This window comes from Cuculus canorus, chromosome 2 (assembly GCF_017976375.1).
Source record: "Cuculus canorus isolate bCucCan1 chromosome 2, bCucCan1.pri, whole genome shotgun sequence".
In the NCBI taxonomy this organism is placed as follows: domain Eukaryota; kingdom Metazoa; phylum Chordata; class Aves; order Cuculiformes; family Cuculidae; genus Cuculus; species Cuculus canorus.
This window is the reverse complement of record NC_071402.1, coordinates 139,794,963-139,813,943: the sequence shown is the minus strand read 5'-3', so window position 1 is coordinate 139,813,943 and position 18,981 is coordinate 139,794,963. Positions and strand designations below refer to the sequence as shown.

Genomic DNA, 18,981 nt, shown 5'->3' with positions numbered 1-18,981 from the left:
TCCAGCTGCACAAGATGCAAGCCAGGATCCTGCCCCAGTGAAGGGACTGAAGATTAAACAACTCTTTGATTCATCTTATATTGATAAAAAAATTCTGAGTAGCTATGCCCAAGCCGTCTTCCCATTAGTGTGTGCAGTGTATTTAAGTATCTGTAAAGAATCATTGGCTTGGGGATAGTAAAGCTGCTCACAATCAAGGCAAGAAATTAAAAATAATAAAAAGCCACATGCCAACCCATTTACAGCAGTATAACATAAATCTGTGTAAGACACCTTTATTTCTTTAAGTAGAACACAGTACATGCTTGCATAACATAAACAGAAGAATGACAACAGATCAACACTGCTGCAGGAAAAATAAAGTAAAAAAATCTTTCTCTCAATATTATATTGATGGAATTTGTTATTCACAGAAAAAAAAGGTCTCCTGTAATAACAGGATAACAGCACACATTTCAGAACAAAAATCCCAGTGAATAATAGCAAGTCTTAATTTTAATACAGAAAAACACGCAAATATTAAAACTAGAAAAGTGCCCAAAGGGAATTAGAAGAAGCTGTGACATGGATTCTGAATGTTAGTACTGCCTGGCTACACTCGAGGAATTCTGCGCCCCCGTACCAGAAACTGTCGTCCAAGTTCTGCAGAATATCCAGCTAGGGGAATATTTAGATGCCCAGATCAGACACCAGCAATGTCTTGGAGACAGAGACTGCTCGGAGCTAGAATGCAAACATTAACATAAACTAACTAAAGGTTACGTACTTAAGAAGGTACTTAAGCTGTGTAAAAAAATAAAATAAAATCATATTTTAAAAAAAGGAGACAACATTGAAAAGAGGATTGGATTCAGCAAGACATCTGTGTGAGGAAAACAGCTTACACAGTAAAACTTATAGTGTAAGAACACTTTATTTTCTGTGCAGTACCTCACATGCCTTTATTAGTATCTTTAGACAAGACACTAAAAGGAAACAATACCTCGGCAGAAGGAACAACAATAACAACAAAAAAAAAAAAAAAAAGGGAAAAAGGAGAAGGATTGCAATTACAGATAAGATGGAAAGGTAGTAAGGCACCATCAAGAAACCAAGACAGCTTGTTTCCTAAGCCTGACCTCCAGTGGTGAGTACATAAACTAAGTTACATCCTTAATGCAAACTGCCACAAACATACTTGTAGACAGTGAAAAAAACCACCATGATAAACATTCAGGAATTCTCAAACAGACTGAACATTGAAAGTTACCTCAGGTGAGACTAGATTTATTAATCAAGCTATAGATTCAGGGATTTAGAAATGGTTTTACCTGGAAAGCGTTGAATACAAGATCATGCCTCTTTTTAACACTCAAAGGGCCATACATCCAGCCAGTACTTTTTATAAATATGCAGGACTACATTCTGAATTATATAAAAATAAACATGAAAATAAGTCAACAAACGAGAAACCTCATTTGCAGTATTTTATTTTTTTCATTTATAATTTGCTTCCCTATCAAACAAATCTTAGTTTCACACATTAGAACAGTTGTTAGCATGAACACTGGAGAAAGCTTTAGTATCAGACTTTAACCCTTGCATTCCTCTTTATTCTTTAAGCGCTGCTTAATTTAAATTATTTTCTGAGCATTTTGACTTAAAACTCAATATAGTGTCCCCTAAATGTGACTTTTGCTAGCCAGCATTAGTATACAACTCCATTCAATCAATCCGTTTCCACATGTATTCAAAGTCTTCTTTTTAATACTTATGACAACATGTTTACTGACACTTTTAAAATTACATTGTTTTGTTTAAATAAAAATAGAAACAAATTGAAATTAACAAAACTTATAATTTTATTAAAGAAAACTCAATGTGCATGAATTATCAGAATAAGATTTAACAAAAACATTTTGTCATTAAAGGCTTAAGTCCATCAGCAAAACGGTTTCAGTAACAAGAGTCCATGTAGTTTTCAGGCATGCAAAAGTGCAGAACAGTGCTTTTTGGAAAGCCAAGCATTTACATAGGTTAAGACACCTGACTGCTTCTGGGATTTCACTAGGAACCAGTTGTCTGCTATTGGTTTTGTTTTCTTCCCATTCCACCATGATGATTTTTTTGAGCCTTTGGTGGTTGAGGTTTGTTTTAGTGGCTAATGTTCACAAGGAGCTTCAACCGTAGCTTTACAGTCTCTTTGCAGGTCTAACCATCCCCTTCAAATTGAATAAAGAGTTACAAGGTCCAATCTTTCACTATCTGTTTTTCAAATAGAAACTCTACTTTTTCATCTTTCAGGTCCTAAATTTCAGGTGATTGAACCTAACCCAAACACCATCAAAAGGTCTCTGTTCCTGCAAATAACACTAAAAACAAAAATTAAGGCAAAATATTTTCTCTGCAGCAAAATTTGAAAACGCATTTGATAGTAGGTAAATAAATGTCAAGTTTAGCTTCACTCTGAAGACTACAGATACAGCACCATCATTTTGATCTGTTTAGAAACCTGGCTTCCCTTTTGATCCTGCATTTATTTAAAAATCAGCACTCTCACTAGAAGGTGAGGAAGGCTCATGTATACAGTATTTAAAATTTTAACAGATTACAGCAAGTCTACACATAACACTGGCTGCTGTGATTCCAAATTTAATTACCAAGAGGTTTATTTTTTAAAAGGTATTCAATTCCTAAGCGACTAAATCAGCACTTCATAAAATTTTTATCCACTACACAGAGATGTATTTTCAAGTAAAAGACTCATATCGTAGATCTACTAACCAGAGAAAATGAGAATTAATTTCTTTTAAGGCAGATATTCAACTATGTACCAGATTAAAAGCCACCACACTATTAACTATTATTAACTCATTCAGCATTTAAAAATCTGCAGTCATAACTATTCATTCCCATGCTGGCTAGAACTCTACTGAAGCCCAGGTGGAGATATGGCTACCCTTAGAGGCTGAGGTTATGCCAGAATATAGTCAAACTACTTGCTACTTTTTTATTATTATTATTAAACAAACTGCGCTCATATATGTTAGTAAGTTATATAAACTATTTAGAAAGAGGAAGTATGAAATATTGATGACAACAAAACACATTTTAAAAAGCTATAATTGAAAAAGTTAGGATATATATTCAGAGGCATTTCAATGCTTGAAAACAGATTCACATATGTTCATCCAGTTGAAGATTAGTGTATTAAAAACATTAAGAAAATACTTTTGTGTATCAGTTCAACTGCACTTGATTCAAGTACAGCTCAGGGCTTGGCTGATATAAATTAAACATGGTCACTGCCTCGGCAGCCAAAGTACAGAAATGTACATGTTCACAGGATAAATAGAAGTCTCTTCATTTGGGGAAAAGATAAAAAAAAAAAAAAAAAAAAAGCTATCTCACTCCAATACGGGAGGTCATCCACTCCAAGCCTTGACATAATCTGAAAGATAACAGAAGTTATATTGGTACTAATTCTATTCCAACATCTCTGAAGTATTTTCTACTTGTTTTTATGTTTGAAAACATTTACTTAAAAGAAATACAAACAGCTGGAATTGGGACTGAAATTTGAGGAGAGTAAATAAATGTTTTAAACTGAGTCTTCTTAGGCTTTAACCAAAGAAAGATGGTCAAGCATGCTATTTTATTGAAGCTTGGCACAATTTCAGGTTGTTTTTTTCTTGTAAATCTGAAACACATTATTCTTAATATGCTTACTCATAAGTGCACAGAACGAAAATTTTTTCTCTTCCTACAGGTTTCCCATGAAAGATTGCTTATTTGAAAGCTAGACCTTTACATAGTAACACTAAAAGAAAAGGACAGGTTGCCCAGACTGACCTGGTTCATGAAAAGGCAGCGTATCAAGTATTCCAAAATCCCATTAAAAATTACAGATATTTACATTGAATACCACGATCACATGGGTTCTAATCTGCTTACTCAATTTGCATCTCTAAGAGTTCTTTCACTTCAGAAGACAGGCTTTCCTTTGATTTTTCTAGGGATCTAGCTCCCTAGTTTATGCCATCTTTAAGTTTTAACTTTGTAAAGTACATCATAACTTAGCTATCCAAGCGGGCTAACTTCACTCATACAGGGCTAATCTCCCTAGACGTCTGTCAGATCTTCCCAAGGAAGATTCAGCTCAGTGATCTAAGTCTGGCAATTTTTTAGAAGTTGGCCTCAGTACTGTCACAGTTTTATATATTCTAATTATTCACCTTTTATAATTTTTAAAATAAGAAAGAAGCAGCCTAGGATGGCCAATGTTTCTAAACCAAAGTTCATATTAATTAATTTCTACCTTCTTCCAAATGCCAACTTGTTTGATCTAAGTTCATACACAAACTGAAGACTCAAAAGTGACTTTGGCAAAATTGGTAGGAGGAAAGCAGAATTAACTCTTAAATGGAACAATACAATCCAAAGACTCAATGAAAACAACAGTTTGTTCTCACTAAGACATCCCACCCTAAGCAAATGAATGCTACCAATCACTCTACAAGGCATCTCTATTACATTAGAAAGTAATTTATTACCAGAAATGAGGAAGATGCTCTCGGTTCCCAAATACTATTCACTATTTTGATATTAAGAGACCACATTATTGTAAAGGTTATAGAACACAGCCGGAAAAAAACCTCTTTAGGAACTGTTTTAAGAATCAAGATGAAAAATTAGCACACTTCAAACCATGTAAGTAAGATACTATCCAACTTGTTACAGGCCTTGACCTTTATAGATAAAAGATCTACAGAAAGCTCAGCTTTCCTATTCAGTAATTGCTGTCTTAAGCTATACAAATTTCAAAAATTAGTTACATCTGTCAGATATAAACAAAAGATTTAATACTGGTAACAAGTTTGTTTTATACTGGATCCATGCACCTTTTCATCAAAACTACGTTTGAATGCTTATCAAAAAAAGTCAACTAACTCTTAGAAGCTTGCAATAGATCAGAATGTAAAGGAAGAAGATAGTATTTTGTTTAAATACACAGACACATAGAACTAGAGGGTAGTGCACAGAGAGTAAATAATTATGCCAAAAGCTACGTATTGGTGGGGGGTAGTGTTGAGGTTTGGGGTTTTTTTGTATTGTTTGGGGTTTGGTGTGGGTTTTTCTTAACAAAAAGCTGAAAGACTCTCATACAAATTTGCAGTGTGAGCTACGAAAAAGATCTACCATGGTCAATAAAGAAAAGGAAAAATTTTACAGAAGTCCCTCTGACTAAAAATATGAGAAAACATGTTTTTTCAGGAAATCCACATTGGTGTAAATAGCCTTCTAAATCAGTACACTCATTTACAACATATTACTACATCAAGCAGTGAGCATTTACCCTTCTCCTGTTAAAGCACAACAGGACTGAATGTGCCACGGGTGATCCTTTATGGAGCTAAGGGTGAGGTATGTAGATATCTCGGCAGCTGTCATGCAACCTTTCATGTCCTGCTTGTTTGCAAAGATGAGAACTGCAGCCTTCCGTAAATCCTAGAAGTAATTTAGAGTATTCGTAACAGTTATTATTAAGAACTAAAAGGCTATTGCATTAACTGAATTTCTTAGAAGAACTGGATTCAAGCTAATCTCCAATTACACAGCAGCATGGAGTTTTAACAGATTTACTGCATTAAAAATTAATTACATTAAGACTGAAGAACCCAATTTATTCAGAAATGTTCTCCACCACAGAGAATCAAATTATAATGCATTATAAGACTATCCTTTTGGTGTTGACCACATGTTCCTACATTTACTAATGAAAGCCTTGCTAAAATATATTTCATAAAGCTCCAAACCACCCAGCCAGCAGAATTATTACTGGATAAACACTGTTAGAAAAGCACTTCATAGTAATTTTCCTTTTTATTTATAATTTACACTGTGTTTAAAATTTGAACAACATGCACTCACATTTAGGCTCAGAATTTTTTTTTTGCGAGGTTATTTTTGTTAACATAGGAAGCACGTAATGTTACTTAACTGTTCACAACAAAAGAAAACTTATTATCTCCACCATACCTCATGAGCCAGCATTCTGTAAAGTTCTTCTTTTGTAATAGAAAGTCGCTCTCTATCAATGCTGTCAACAACAAGAATGATGAACTAGGGGAAAACACAATAGTACAGTACATAAGTATGAAGTAGAAACTACAGAAAGCATATTTTCAAGAGACCACTACCACAAGCCTTCCCATGAGAGACACAGACTTTCAGCACACACCAGAAAACGTAGCAAGAGTTTTATTGTTACAGTGCTGGGAATCATACATGAAGATTGTTAAGAAAAAAGGAAAAAAAAGATTGAGCTCATACATTTCAGTACTGCTACTAATATCTACTTTCATGTACTACGGTTAAATCTTCATGGATTTTCAGGCCCTACATCGTAAGCAAAATAGTGACATAGGTACCACAAAGTAGCCACAGATAGTGGATTACATTTAAAATATGGATGACAACTGCTACACGGTTATGAATTAAAACAGCTATTACTGTTTTGTATACTCACAAAACTATATGAAGCGAAGCTGAAATTCCGTGTTTTGAAAGAAGCATTTTTAGCAGTTCAGTATCATCTTACAAGAGTTAAAAAATGTTATTTCAAAATAGCGCATCAGACCTCAGAAAGCTATGGACCTGTAGAGCTTAGCATTATGTTGTTGCACAACACCTTAACCTTTTGCAATGCAAAGGGCCTCCACAGCTGGTTTCTCTCTCTCCCTCTCACAACTTTGCACCCTTACACCTAGGCACTTGGAGGCACCTATAGCAGTGATTTTACCCTGCCAGGCACATTATTCTCATGGCCATGCAACTGTGAATCCTGAGACCCTGCTATGTTTGGTGCATCAGGTCTCCCACAGGAAACGATTGGTACAAAAATTACCCCTTCACCCCACTCTTTCTGCCCCTTCTTTTGTACCTTCTATTTTACAGCCTTTACTAGGGTAAAAAGACAAAGCATTTCTTAGCACGTAGGACTCAAGAAAATCCTTTTAAACATAATACAATAGTATCTGACAGCAAATCATAACAACTGATCACTGTTCAATAGTTGCGCTACGCAGAGTGTGCTCCAAGCAGTTTTAACAGCATCATAGGTGGGAAATTGTGATGAAAATGACACAGATAGTATAAAAAAATTAAGAGAAAAAGAATTACAGGGAACACATGCTACTCAAGGAGATGATGTGCATCTGAGAGACTCCATCAGTTCTCTGCCCTGATGGAATACTTTCCTATACCTTCTACCTTTTACTGTAACTCTTTGCCTCTATAGCCGTTAACTCAACCATGAGAGTTCCATCCCCTTTCCTCTCCCCCTAGATCTTGTCTCTGTAAGCCTGACTCAACATTTTTGCTGTAAGAATACAATCTGACTCTTAAAGAAGAATTGCAGAATTAGCCATATTAAGCTGAAACTAATTAGGACAAGCACATGCTGAAAAGCTTATTTGTGAGATTTTTATATTACTCCAAAGATTTTGTTTAGATTGCTTCAATTTAGAGAGGGGAAAGAGAGAAAAGAAAGGTTATAACCAAAAAAGGAGGATTAGAGGTCACTGCTGTAATTCTCCAACATATGCTCCAAATCACTTTGCCTTTTAAAATTAAAGAGATTCATTATGCATTGAAAATGACCACAAAGTATGAAAAATTAAGTCAATTTAATGCTGCTGTGACTTTCAGATGCCTAGCAGATGAGTAGGAACAGTAAAGGAATAATTCATATCGGAGAGGCCAGGATTAGCATACTAAGCAGATCCCTTTTTTCCCCTCAACCATTTCTAGCAGCAAAGCTTCTAAGTAAGGGAAAGTTCTTTCCAAGTGCTAGAAAGCACTGGATTTCACACGCTTACTAGCCACAATATGATGAAGAACATCCCAAAAGGATCAAAAAAAGAACTAATACATGTATCTCCCCAACTTCGAGAATCAAGGACAAATATCAAGAACTTATTGTTATTGTAGCAGATAATGCTGGCAGAATTCTCTTCACTCTCATGTGTATGTATCTTAGATGCAGCCATACCTTTCTAGATAAAATTAAGTTTAAAATACTAGAGATAAAGGTTGGCATGTTATCATTGGGCTTTCAGTAGATAAAACGTTTCTGAAGATCTGGGGTGATCTCCCCTCTCTCAGAGAGGAATAGGGCAGAAAAACTCATTTTACAGAAGGATGGACTGTTTTTACAATGATTATATCTGTAAGAGATCTCTACTTTTAGTAGAAAAGGTAAGAAATAAAGTCTAAAATTTTTTACATCAATACAGAAATCTCAAAGTGAGGCTACAGATTTCATATGCACATTGCACTGATAACCTGTTAGCACCAAAAAGACTGGCATAAAATACGAACCCCCAAAAGACAACTGTTGGTGAGTCCTACTCTAACCTTTCCAGCAATTTCAGCTTTACCAGTTACCTCATGAGTACTGCAGAGCTAGCCTTTTCTTTACCCTTTGGATAAAAGCCACACGCTAATGAGCTTTTTAAGTACTGCTGCCTAGGAAAAGTTTCTTTACATCCTTAATTACCCTTACCTCAAAAACATTTCAGACTAGATATACAGAAGTTAGGTTAAGCACTGCAAACCCATGGAATTTTCAATGTTCACGGCAAAATTTTCTTTTTAATCTACTTGAAAAAAACTTGCAAAAAACCCTGTTTGATCTGAAATGTGTTTTGATGTCATTTGATTCCCTAGGAAAAAAAAAAGTCTAAATTCCCAATCTATATGACAAATCAAACAAAACCACTATAAAGTATACAGGAAATATACTTCAAATATTACCATAAAAATTAGCTACATACCAGAGACACTTCACACTTTTGGGCTGGTTCTTTCTCAAAAAGACTTAAAACCAATACAGCTGCAATCTTTATAAAAATCTTACCAATATTCCTAATATAGAAACAGAATTTCAAACTTATTGAATTTGCAGATTTTAAAGCAGCTTCTCATACCTCTGTGTTTGAATAATATGTATTCCATGATGATCGTAGTGATTCTTGTCCTCCAATATCCCACATTAAGAAATGAGTGTTTTTCACCACTATTTCTTCTACATTGCTTCCTATGGTTGGAGAAGTATGAACCACTTCATTCATTAAGCTAAAGGAAACAATATCACACCATAAAGATCAGCTAGTAAAATCCATAAGGCTTGTCATAGCTCAATTACAACAAATCTGTTGTAGAGAGAGTAAATATGTCTAACCTTGTTAAAAAAAAAGATTTAAAAACTAGGCATATTTCAAAATGATAGAAATTTGAATTTTTATACAAATGAAGCAAATGTTTAAGAACAGTTCTTTAGTAAAAAGATCAGTTCAACCTGAATTTGGACTAAAAACTGTGGCTGACAAATTTCTAGTGTGCTTTTCTATGAGGAATTCTAAACATGCTTAAAGACTTCAGCAACCAAAAATAAGCACATAAAAGGCTTATAACAAATGGATAAGCACCTGTGTTTTAAAAGGCTTTTCTTTTTACAGGACACACTTCAACAGACACTTAAAATAAACCTGTTTGAAAGTAGAAGCTGCTATCCTAAAAATCCCAAATAAGGGGATCAATAAATTGTGCAAAATATGACTCAGAACGTGATTTTATTAAAGCACTCAGCGTAGTAGCTCAGTATTAAAACAAATTCCTAAGAGATATTTGTTTACATAGCTGACAATTTCTCAGTTCTACACTTAAGCTTTGGAAAAAAGTGCTTAGGGAAAAGTTTGTTAGGAAAACATCCTCTGTTGCCTTAATATCCAAATATATGCATAGCGATCTATGATATGCTCTCCTCCTTTTTCACAACTGCAATAGTAATTCTGTCTCTGCCAATATTCTTGAATTGATCATAGACATTTTTTAAATGCTGGCAAAATATGGGTGCAAAGGCACTACTGAAAATGCTTAAGATAGGACCTAGGCAAGATGAAATACTATTTCGAGGAATTACAAATGTTAGACACTGGAATAAGGAAACATTTGGAAACATTAATGGATTTTTGAAGAGTAGGTAGTAATGCCATTAATTTAGAAATCACTTTCTTCTCCGCAGTTCTTCGCAGCAGGATTATTTCTATGCTTCCAAATAAAGATAAGCTTTGAGTGCAAAAGAATTTGCAGTTCACTTAATGTTTGTATGTATAATTTTGCCATTCAATTTACAGTTCAGTTTTAAAACATGGCAATTACTTCACTTACCCTTTACTCCATTTAGAAAACTAAAACCATGAATGTTTACTGTGATTTGGAACCCTAGAGATTCCATCAGGTTTCAAAGATGAATTTTCAACGATGAAACAGTGACAAAGTAGTTCATATACTTACAACTGGTAAAGAATAGTAGTCTTTCCAGCATTATCAAGCCCCACTATGATTACTTTGTGCTCTGCATACACATAAAAAAAGACAAGAGTAAATTAGTGGAAACAGCAATAATTATAATTCTGGTTAATCACTTTGCCTTACTGAAGAAAGCAACTGCTTCTTTGTCTTATTTCAATAGCTTACACACACTACTGGTGACTTCAGGGAAGAAAAAGAAATAATCCACTAAGCCTCATTTTCTCCTAAGGCTACCATTTTAGGAAAAGTCAGCACTGGAAATCTTCATAAAGAAATGGTTATTAATATGATTACTTCATTTTAAAATAATCTAATTTTAGAAAGAAAAGTACAATGAAAAAATATAACTAATAGTAGTGTATCATCTTAAGAAAATCCAAAACAGGTGAAGACTGTACAAAATACTAGCCTAACATTCACAGCTGAATAATAACCACTTGTTAAAGGACTATGGTCATTCACATAGCAAAAACTAAGAGGAAGCTGTATTTATCACAAACTCCAACACTGCAGTTTCTGAAGCTGAAAAGTCACAGAATGACAGAATGGTTGAGGTTGGAAGACATTTCCGGAGGTCATCTGGTTCAACCTCCCCCTCACACGTGAGATGCTCCAGTCCCTTCATCATCTTTGTAGCCTGTCGCTGGACTCTCTCTCCACTATGTCCGTGTCTCCCTTGTACTGAGGAGCCTGGAACTGAACACACTACTCCAGGTGAGGCCCCATCAGTGCAGAGAAGAAAGGAATAATCCCCTCCCCCAACCTGCTGGAACGTCCAGCTCATACGATAGTGATCTTCCAAATGCTGAAATGCTATTTTTCCAGGCAAAAGGGGAAACAAAACCAAAACCAAACAAAACCAACAACACCCCCCAGAACACATATGCTTCTCTGTAGTTAATCCTTCTTAGAATTTCAAATACAGAACCACAGCCAATCAGTATCCTTTTGATAGATCTGTGAAGTCAGAAGATAGTGATATGCTTACTGACACAAGAAGGAAATCATTTGAGAGCAAAGAATATACAAATAGATATTGGAAATAAAACTTGCATAAAAAGTCTGTGGACAGGCTCACTTTTGAAAGGGCAATAGTTAAAATTCTAGCATGCTTATTCCAAAACAAAACATGGTTCACAGCTTAAAGATTTCCTCTAAAATACCACATTCCATCTACAAGACTTACAACAAACTACTATAAGGTCAGGAGATCTAAAATAAGTATCAAATTGGTGGGGTTTGGGCCAGCAAGTGGGTGGTCAGAGGAAGAATTGGAGTGGTTTCATTGTTTTTGTTTTCTTTTTTAAATTTCTTTATATACATAAACCTAGGTCTTTTCATGTTGAAAGTGATTTTAATAGAATAATCTCCTGCTTGAGACTTACAGAAGTTTTGCTTTGTGATACCACTCTAACAAATGTCGAAATGTATTTCCTTGTATCAGTTCCCCTGCTACTTCAACCTGCCAACACATTCCATGCAAAGAACATTTTCTGGCAGTGAATCCAGTAATACTTTTAGCCACATAAGAAGCAATATCAGTAATTAATAGCTTGCCCGATAAATAAATGGCACTACATCTTCTCTGCTTTTAACTTTAATAAACCACGCCATATTACCCACGCTATCTCTTCTTCAAATTCAATTAGTTTAAAAAGCTTTCAAAGTTCAAACAGAAAAATCCTTCTGTTGTTTTCAAAACAGCCATGTTGTCCACTATTGTCTGAAAGATGATGACTACTTTCGCAACATTCTGTTTATTTTAAAGGAAGAAAAGAAAAGGAATACCAGTCAGACATTATACATTGCTCTTTCCCACCTTCCCATCAGAATACAGAGCCTTACTCAGAAATGAAGGAGAAAAACGTTGGATGAAACAATATCACACTACTTAAAGTAATGAAAAAATAAATTAAATTCCCCATTGAGATCACTTTTTGAAAGCCACTGAAGCACGAACAGTTCAATGCTAAGCGGGGAAAAAAGGCACAACTTTTCTGTGTTCTTCCATTTCTAGTTAGTATTTCATGCAGTAACTGAATGAGTACAAACAAGGAATGGTCACACATTTGTTAACTTATGTTGATTTGGGGATGAAAATAATAAGATTAAAGCATCAGTATCTCATACAAAGAACAGTTTCCATCTTTTAGTAATGGCAGTTACTATAGAACTACAGTGATGGAAAATTCGTCACTTACAAACATATTCAAAATTTCTGTCTAGTTTGGTTACATTAAAGACATTTTACTTGTATATGAGCATTAGAGGTAAAACATGAACTTAAAAACTGCAAAACTAAGAGTAAAATTTTAGCATGATGAATAGTAGTTTACAAGAGCAACTAGGAGAAGCTAGATGCTACCTTTAAGAGAAAAGGCAATTATGGAGTAAAACACACACAGTGATTTATGCTCGTATTTGTGTTCTGTACTTACAGACTAACCCAAGTTTCTCCCTTTCACTGGTTGGTATTCAAACTCAGTTTGTGTTGTATTCATGAATACCTTCCCAGTCCTCCACATTCTTGGCAAAGGAAGAAGAAAATCCACAACAGAGTTGCCAGAGAAGAGCAGAGTCTTTATAAATCAGGTAGAAAGAGGGGAAAAATAAGTAGAAAAAGTAGGCATACACAAGGGAAGAAAAAGGACAGTATTAGATTGTTTAAAAGAATCCAAAGAATTCTATCAACCATTCCTGGCAGACTGTTTCGAAAAAATCAAAAATACATACAATGTTGTTAAAAAATCGTCTGTGGCAATGTAGTATTACAAAATAATAGGACAGTGAAGATGATCAACTTGCAGGTGTTAGAAGGAAGACATAACATTATAACACGCTATTTTCTCCACTTACTCTTCTCTATGCCTCTGTGATGAAAGGACCAAAACTTTCCATAATTTTACCCTTTCCTCTTTCCAATTTGCAAGAAAAAAAAAAAGAAAAATTCTAAATACTTTAAGGATAAGCATTGCTCTTCCAACATATTTGAAAGAAAAAATGAATATTGGAAAGGGCTTTAGTACTTCTCACGCTGTGAAACAAAAACCTCACATCTAGTCTGAAGAACCAGAGGTGGCTTGACAGCTGAAGACACAAAGCAGACAGAAGTCTGCTAAAGAGGAGGCAGTTTGAATAGCATTTTACTAAATCTCAAAGATATTTCAATATAAGGATTCATTCTGCACACTAAAAGCTGCCTTGAAGTCTTTTTTCAAGCACAAAAAAAAGACCTGCTTAAATACATTTTGTACTCACACTTGATTACAAGAAAGTAGCTTTTAGGAGTCACTGTAACCAAAATCCATTTGGTTTTCCAGATAATGGTCTTCTCTGCTAACCTGACTGTATAGTCTGGGAACTGTGAGCAAGCCTGAGTGAAGTAAACTGTGGAATGACAAAAAATTAACCATCTTGACTCAGAGCTTACCATAATTTTTCTTATGGTATGTTAACACCATATTTTTATAGCATTTATACAGAGCAACCTGGAAGACTTTGAGTGACTATCATTCCAAAAAAATTAAAATACAGACTTGTGAACTTTACTTAAATAACTCTATTGGCCACATACACACACAAAATAATGAGGTATTGACAACTGCCTGAGTCGCCTCTATTAGGGCTGCTGGCATTCACTTCTGTTTTTTTCTTATAGCTACATTGAGAGCATCTTGATAGTATTGATGGAACAATAAGTCAAGTAAGTGTTTTCAGCTTTTGCTAACACAGGCAATAAGTTACTTACTCCACCATTTATTTCAATTACTACATGTTGCTTAGAAAACTGTGCCATTTGAGTACTGAACCATCGCTTAAGCCGGTCATTTCTGAAGTCTGGTTTTTTTTAAACATACTTTTAAAAGTTATTTTCAAAATAATTGTAAGTTTGGTTTGAACTTTCGACACTTTATAACTAGACTTTAAATGGCTGCAAGGCAAAATATTTTAAATGAAAGCAATACTCTGGCAATGCTTTTGTCAATTTCAAAAGTAAGGAAAAAGAATCAGGAAGCCATCAGTAAGTCATCTAGAAAAAAAGAATAAAGTCTATTTTAAAGCCAATTGTTTCTCTTATAAGAAAAGTATTTGTTTCAGTTCACATCATTCAATTACTACTTAAGTAGGGAACAATATATATTGAGAGCTTTTTGACACAGAAATGCTTATTGTCCTCCCTCCGTCAGGCTTTAACCCCTGCACTGACAAGGCATGGAGACCAGAAACAAGAAGATTAAATAAGACCCTGGAACAGTTTTGTCTGTTATGACCACCACCCCAAACAAAACCATCTACTGCTTAAAGACTGTTGCCAAACTCATACTGGAAATCAATGCTTCCAAACATATCCACAGAATTAAACAGATATTCCTCGACAGACTGTGCTTGAGACAGAGACTGTTAGCCTCCCTCTCTTTCTCAAGTTATCAATCTGCAGATCAGCACAGGCACTACCCAGTTCCCATAAACTGCTCTGCGCTACAACTTTTCTAGTTCCATAATCTCACAAAGCAGATGTGGAGAGTAGATGATGCGCTGCAATGGAAAAGCAGATGCATTATGCCAGAGGAGTACACAAAAGAGCTAAAGGCTCTTCCTTTCTAAAAGTTCCTATTACAGGTCAATGCCACATAATAACATTTTAACCACGACATTTTTCACCATGAGCCAGTCTGGGTTTGCCAAAATGGGCTAACTATCATCAAAATGGGCTGAACCAAGCGGAACAGTTTCTGATGCACATACAGTGAGCTGAAATGGAATGACAGATTCAACTCCCAAATGCCACCAAAGTCATAGGGCTAGAACAGTTGAATAGAAATAGTAAGAAATGCTGCAGAAAAAGGTCAACAAACAACATTAGTCAACAGATGCTTATCACTGAATGTCTTTAGAAACAGAGCAGGTCAAGTCTCTCAACCTTCCTTCCAGTACCACATCCTTACTATTGGAAAAGATGATAAAACAATCAAACTGCAAAGTAGTAAAAATAACATGCAAAATAATAAAATTACATTCAGTGCTTCAGTAGGACCTCAGGTACCTTCATTACAACATTTTCCTGGCAAGCAGAAGTCACTCCAAATGAACCCAATTTTCCATACATCATGCATTTACTCTAACTGCCATCTACCCTGAGGGACAAAAGTGCATTTGGTTTATTTTAAGATGTTAAGTTACCTTCAGATGTGCATTTTTCAGAGAGTCACCAACATGTCGCCTTCCTGTGAGTTACAGTTATTAGCTCACCAGTAGATACTTGTTTAATGTTGTCCAGACATTATTGATCAAATACCTTTCAGATTTGGCATTTTCAGCACAGCTATTATTCACATTTATGTAAAACAAAACTTCAGTGCATAATTAATACTCGAGTGAAATTCCAATGACTTCCTGTTCTGTATCTTCCAGCACTTAGACACACCTCCTCTCCCATGCTCTATTTCATGCCAGACAGGTGGCACTTTCTAAATTTTTGCTTGGTCTAACCTTTCATTTTGCCAGTATCAAGTGCTTCAGACTATTAGCACAACCCTCATAGCCATGATGAACTGATGGTATGGTCCACACAAATGGGGGTTTATTTGCACCCTTGGAATATTCCCTCTTACCAAATCCATTGTGTAAGCTACTGTGCTAGTCTGCTCAATAAGCAGTTTCATGGGACAGTCTGTGAATTCTCCAAGAAATTTTCTAGACTTTATTTAACTAGAAGAGCAACCAATACCAACTCAATAATTACTATACTTGGTTATTATTAATAATGTTAATTATATATTATTATACTATATTAGATGATAGGAAATAGCCATAAATTGCACGAGGGGAGGTTCAGATTAGATATCAGGAAAAAAATTCTTCACCGAAAAGTTTATCAGGCACTGGAACAGGCTGCCTGGGGAGGTGGTTGAGTCACCCTCCCTGGAGGTATTCAAAAGATAGGTAGATGAGGTGCTTAGGGATATGGTTTAGTAGTGGACAGGTACAGTTGGACTCGATGATTGCAAAGTTTTTTTCCAACCAAACGATTCTATGATTATTATTTAGAGTAAATCAGTCAAGTAACTAGAGACTATTTTCCTACTAGATGAGTCAAAAATTTATTTTTTAAGAGAATTTTCTATGGTGGAATTTCAATTTTGGCAATGAAAAGAAACTCACTTTCTTCTCTATGGTCACCACAAGAAGATGGGAGCAAAAATACCTCAACAGATCAAACTGTAAGAAAACAACCCAGCAGCAAAATAAGATCAGAATATGTCCCAGAAGCCTCTCATTGGGATAAAAGCCAAATGGCATTTCATGGTACTGCCTCATTTATCTTAACTGTGATACTAATTTTCATTAACATTTTAAATATATGAAGAATAACTTTCCTTTTATGAATTAATAGGTAGTAACAAACGTGTTTTCCACTAATGAAATGGCATTAAGGTAATCTAATGTCATCATGTATTAACAAAATAAAGAAACCAAGACAACAAAACTTCCCCTCTTCGATCTTGAGGATAAATACTGACATCATAAGGTACCACGGAGACCAACACTAAAAGCCACCAGAAGTCATCTCTTGATCAGTTCTCTGCTTATAGACATCTCTTTGGAGTCCTTCACCGAAGGAAAGGAGTTGCGGATTGCAGTACTCGATGAAAACCCAAGACAGCACTTAGTAGTTTTCGGGAGAACTGGGGGCACTTTTAATCTTACCAAATGGGTTTTCCAGTTCAGACAAATAAGAATCTTCAACAACAAATTCAGAAGATTTAGTTAGAAGACTTCAGGAAGGATGCGGTGGAATTGTGTATGCAGGGAAAAGATAGATGGTCTGGATCTGCCTCCCACTTCCATTCCACAAAAAGACAGTTTGATATATAGATGTTAAAAGGTACACATAATGAGACTTTGCTCTGCTGTTTACAGAATTAGAATGGCTTACGTGCATGGACAGTGATGAGACCATTAAAAGGACAGGATATATACCTGCCTCCCAAAACTTGCAAAATTGTTTTGGCAACAAAGCATTGCACAAAAAAGCTTAACTACATTTTTAGTAACTTTAAAGTGGGAACGAAGCATGTGCTTGAAAAACCTGATGAGAGAACAATGCCATTAACATCAACCTGCCTGCTCCAAAGTCAGGGCCTCTAGTAAAAACAACACAAACAAATTCCTTGACTATTTTATTTTCTAACCAGAGAAGAGTAGGCAAACAAGACTCATTAAAATAAATACATGAATAGCCAAAACATAATTTTCTATTTTTATGATGACTGCCCAAGCTAAAGGTGGTGGCATCCACGAGTTTTGAACCCTGGATTAGAGCACGAGCCACTATTTCAAGGCCAGGTTGGATGGGACCTTAGGCAGTCTGATCTAGTGGGATGTCCCTGCCCATGGTGGGGGAGGTGGAACTGTGTGATCTTTAAGGTCCCTCCCAACCCAAATTATTCTATGATTCTATGATTGTGGGGCAGGGTGCGCTAGGCAGGAGGGAAGGAAAGGCTATCTGCTTACGACCTTTTTTATTCTTGCCTCAAGAAGTGATTTTCTTGGGTCACTGACCATACTTAACTAGCATCTTTGCCAAAACACAAACAGATCTTTACCTCAAAGGCCCCAACACAAGTTTGGTGGTTTTGTCTTGACAAAAATAGCACCATTTTAATAGCAGACCTCGACTTAGAAACGGAAGCTCTGCAAAAACAAACAAGACGGTCGTCTTCCATCACAGCTTCAGCTGCTACATCAGGGAAAACACGCCTAAGAGCCAGCAGCGCTCACGCTACACCAACTCGGGGCACGATGTCGGAAGGGCCGCCCGGGACTAACCGGGCGTTCGGAGCGGACAGAGGGCGGGGAGAGGCGGGGACCACCCGCCAGGGGAACAAAGCGCTGCGAGCGTGAGCGCAAAGCGGAGAGCCCCGAGGGGAACCGGGCGAGCAGGGGAGCCTCCCCGCCTCCCCGCCGCCGGCTCGGGCTCCCACCTTGGTTCCCGAAGAGACTCCACAGCTTGGCGAAGATCAGGCCCATGCCTCGGTTCCAAGCCGAGCCCGCCGGAGCTCAGCCAGGCGGCACCTCCCGCGGGTCCCTCCGGGCGGTCGCGAGGGGCGGAGGGGGCGGTGCTGCCCCGCCCCGCGCCCGCTGCGTCACCGCTGCGTCAGCGCCCGCGCTCGGGCCGCCCCGCAGGCCCTGGGCACGGCGGCGTTAGCGGGGCGGAGCCGCGGCCGGTCACCGGGCTTCGTAATGGCTGGGAGCGATACCGAAAACGGCGGCAAATAAATTCTCTGTGAGTCGTTTTGGAGTTCTGGAAAGCGAGCAGCCTTTATCGGGCCTGGCCAACACGAGGGAGCGATCTCCATCGATCGTGCAGTGAGGCAAGAGCTGGTTAGAGAGTGTATTTCCCGCTTGCATGCATCCGTATAAATTCTCCCAGACATCTTATGCATATTCTGTTACGTGCCAAGGACTAATTTTAATGTTATTACGAGCTTGGAGCGTTAAAAGCAGCTCTGCCTGAGCTTTCATTTGACATGAGGAAACAATGATTACAGAGGAAGGCACATCCTGAGTTTCGGCAGCTGAACTACAAGAAGGATGTTGAGGCTCTGGGGCGTGTTCAGAGAG

The 18,981-nt window shown here is 36.8% G+C and overlaps 1 protein-coding gene across 3 annotated transcripts; it reads right to left on the bottom strand.

Annotated features, from left to right (window-relative positions):
• Nucleotides 1-1,817: 1,817 nt before the first annotated feature.
• On the bottom strand, nt 1,818-18,499 carry ARL5B (ADP ribosylation factor like GTPase 5B). Of its 3 annotated transcripts, XM_054057376.1 has the most exons (7): nt 18,342-18,473; nt 17,964-18,051; nt 10,339-10,399; nt 8,970-9,117; nt 6,019-6,102; nt 5,336-5,487; nt 1,818-3,430 (listed from the first exon to the last, which is right to left on the bottom strand). In XM_054057376.1, exons 4-7 carry the CDS (start codon nt 9,111-9,113, stop codon nt 3,382-3,384), a joined length of 429 nt encoding a protein of 142 aa, XP_053913351.1. In that variant the 5' UTR covers nt 9,114-9,117; nt 10,339-10,399; nt 17,964-18,051; nt 18,342-18,473; the 3' UTR covers nt 1,818-3,381. The 3 variants fall into 3 exon arrangements, with proteins under 3 accessions (XP_053913351.1, XP_053913350.1, XP_053913352.1); XM_054057375.1 differs by lacking the exon at nt 17,964-18,051 and having other exon boundaries at nt 18,342-18,499; XM_054057377.1 differs by lacking the exons at nt 17,964-18,051; nt 18,342-18,473 and adding an exon at nt 12,795-17,921.
• Nucleotides 18,500-18,981: the final 482 nt, after the last annotated feature.

Excerpts from the sequence above, each read along its gene's own strand:
- ARL5B (XM_054057375.1), bottom strand. The coding sequence starts at position 18,387 with ATGGGCCTGATCTTCGCCAAGCTGTGGAGTCTCTTCGGGAACCAAG. Across the intron at positions 6,103-8,969 it reads CATATTATTCAAACACAGAG|TTCATCATTCTTGTTGTTGA; the intron begins GTATGAGAAGCT and ends GTTTTCCCCTAG. Across the intron at positions 3,431-5,335 it reads TGTGCTTTAACAGGAGAAGG|ATTATGTCAAGGCTTGGAGT; the intron begins GTAAATGCTCAC and ends GTTATCTTTCAG.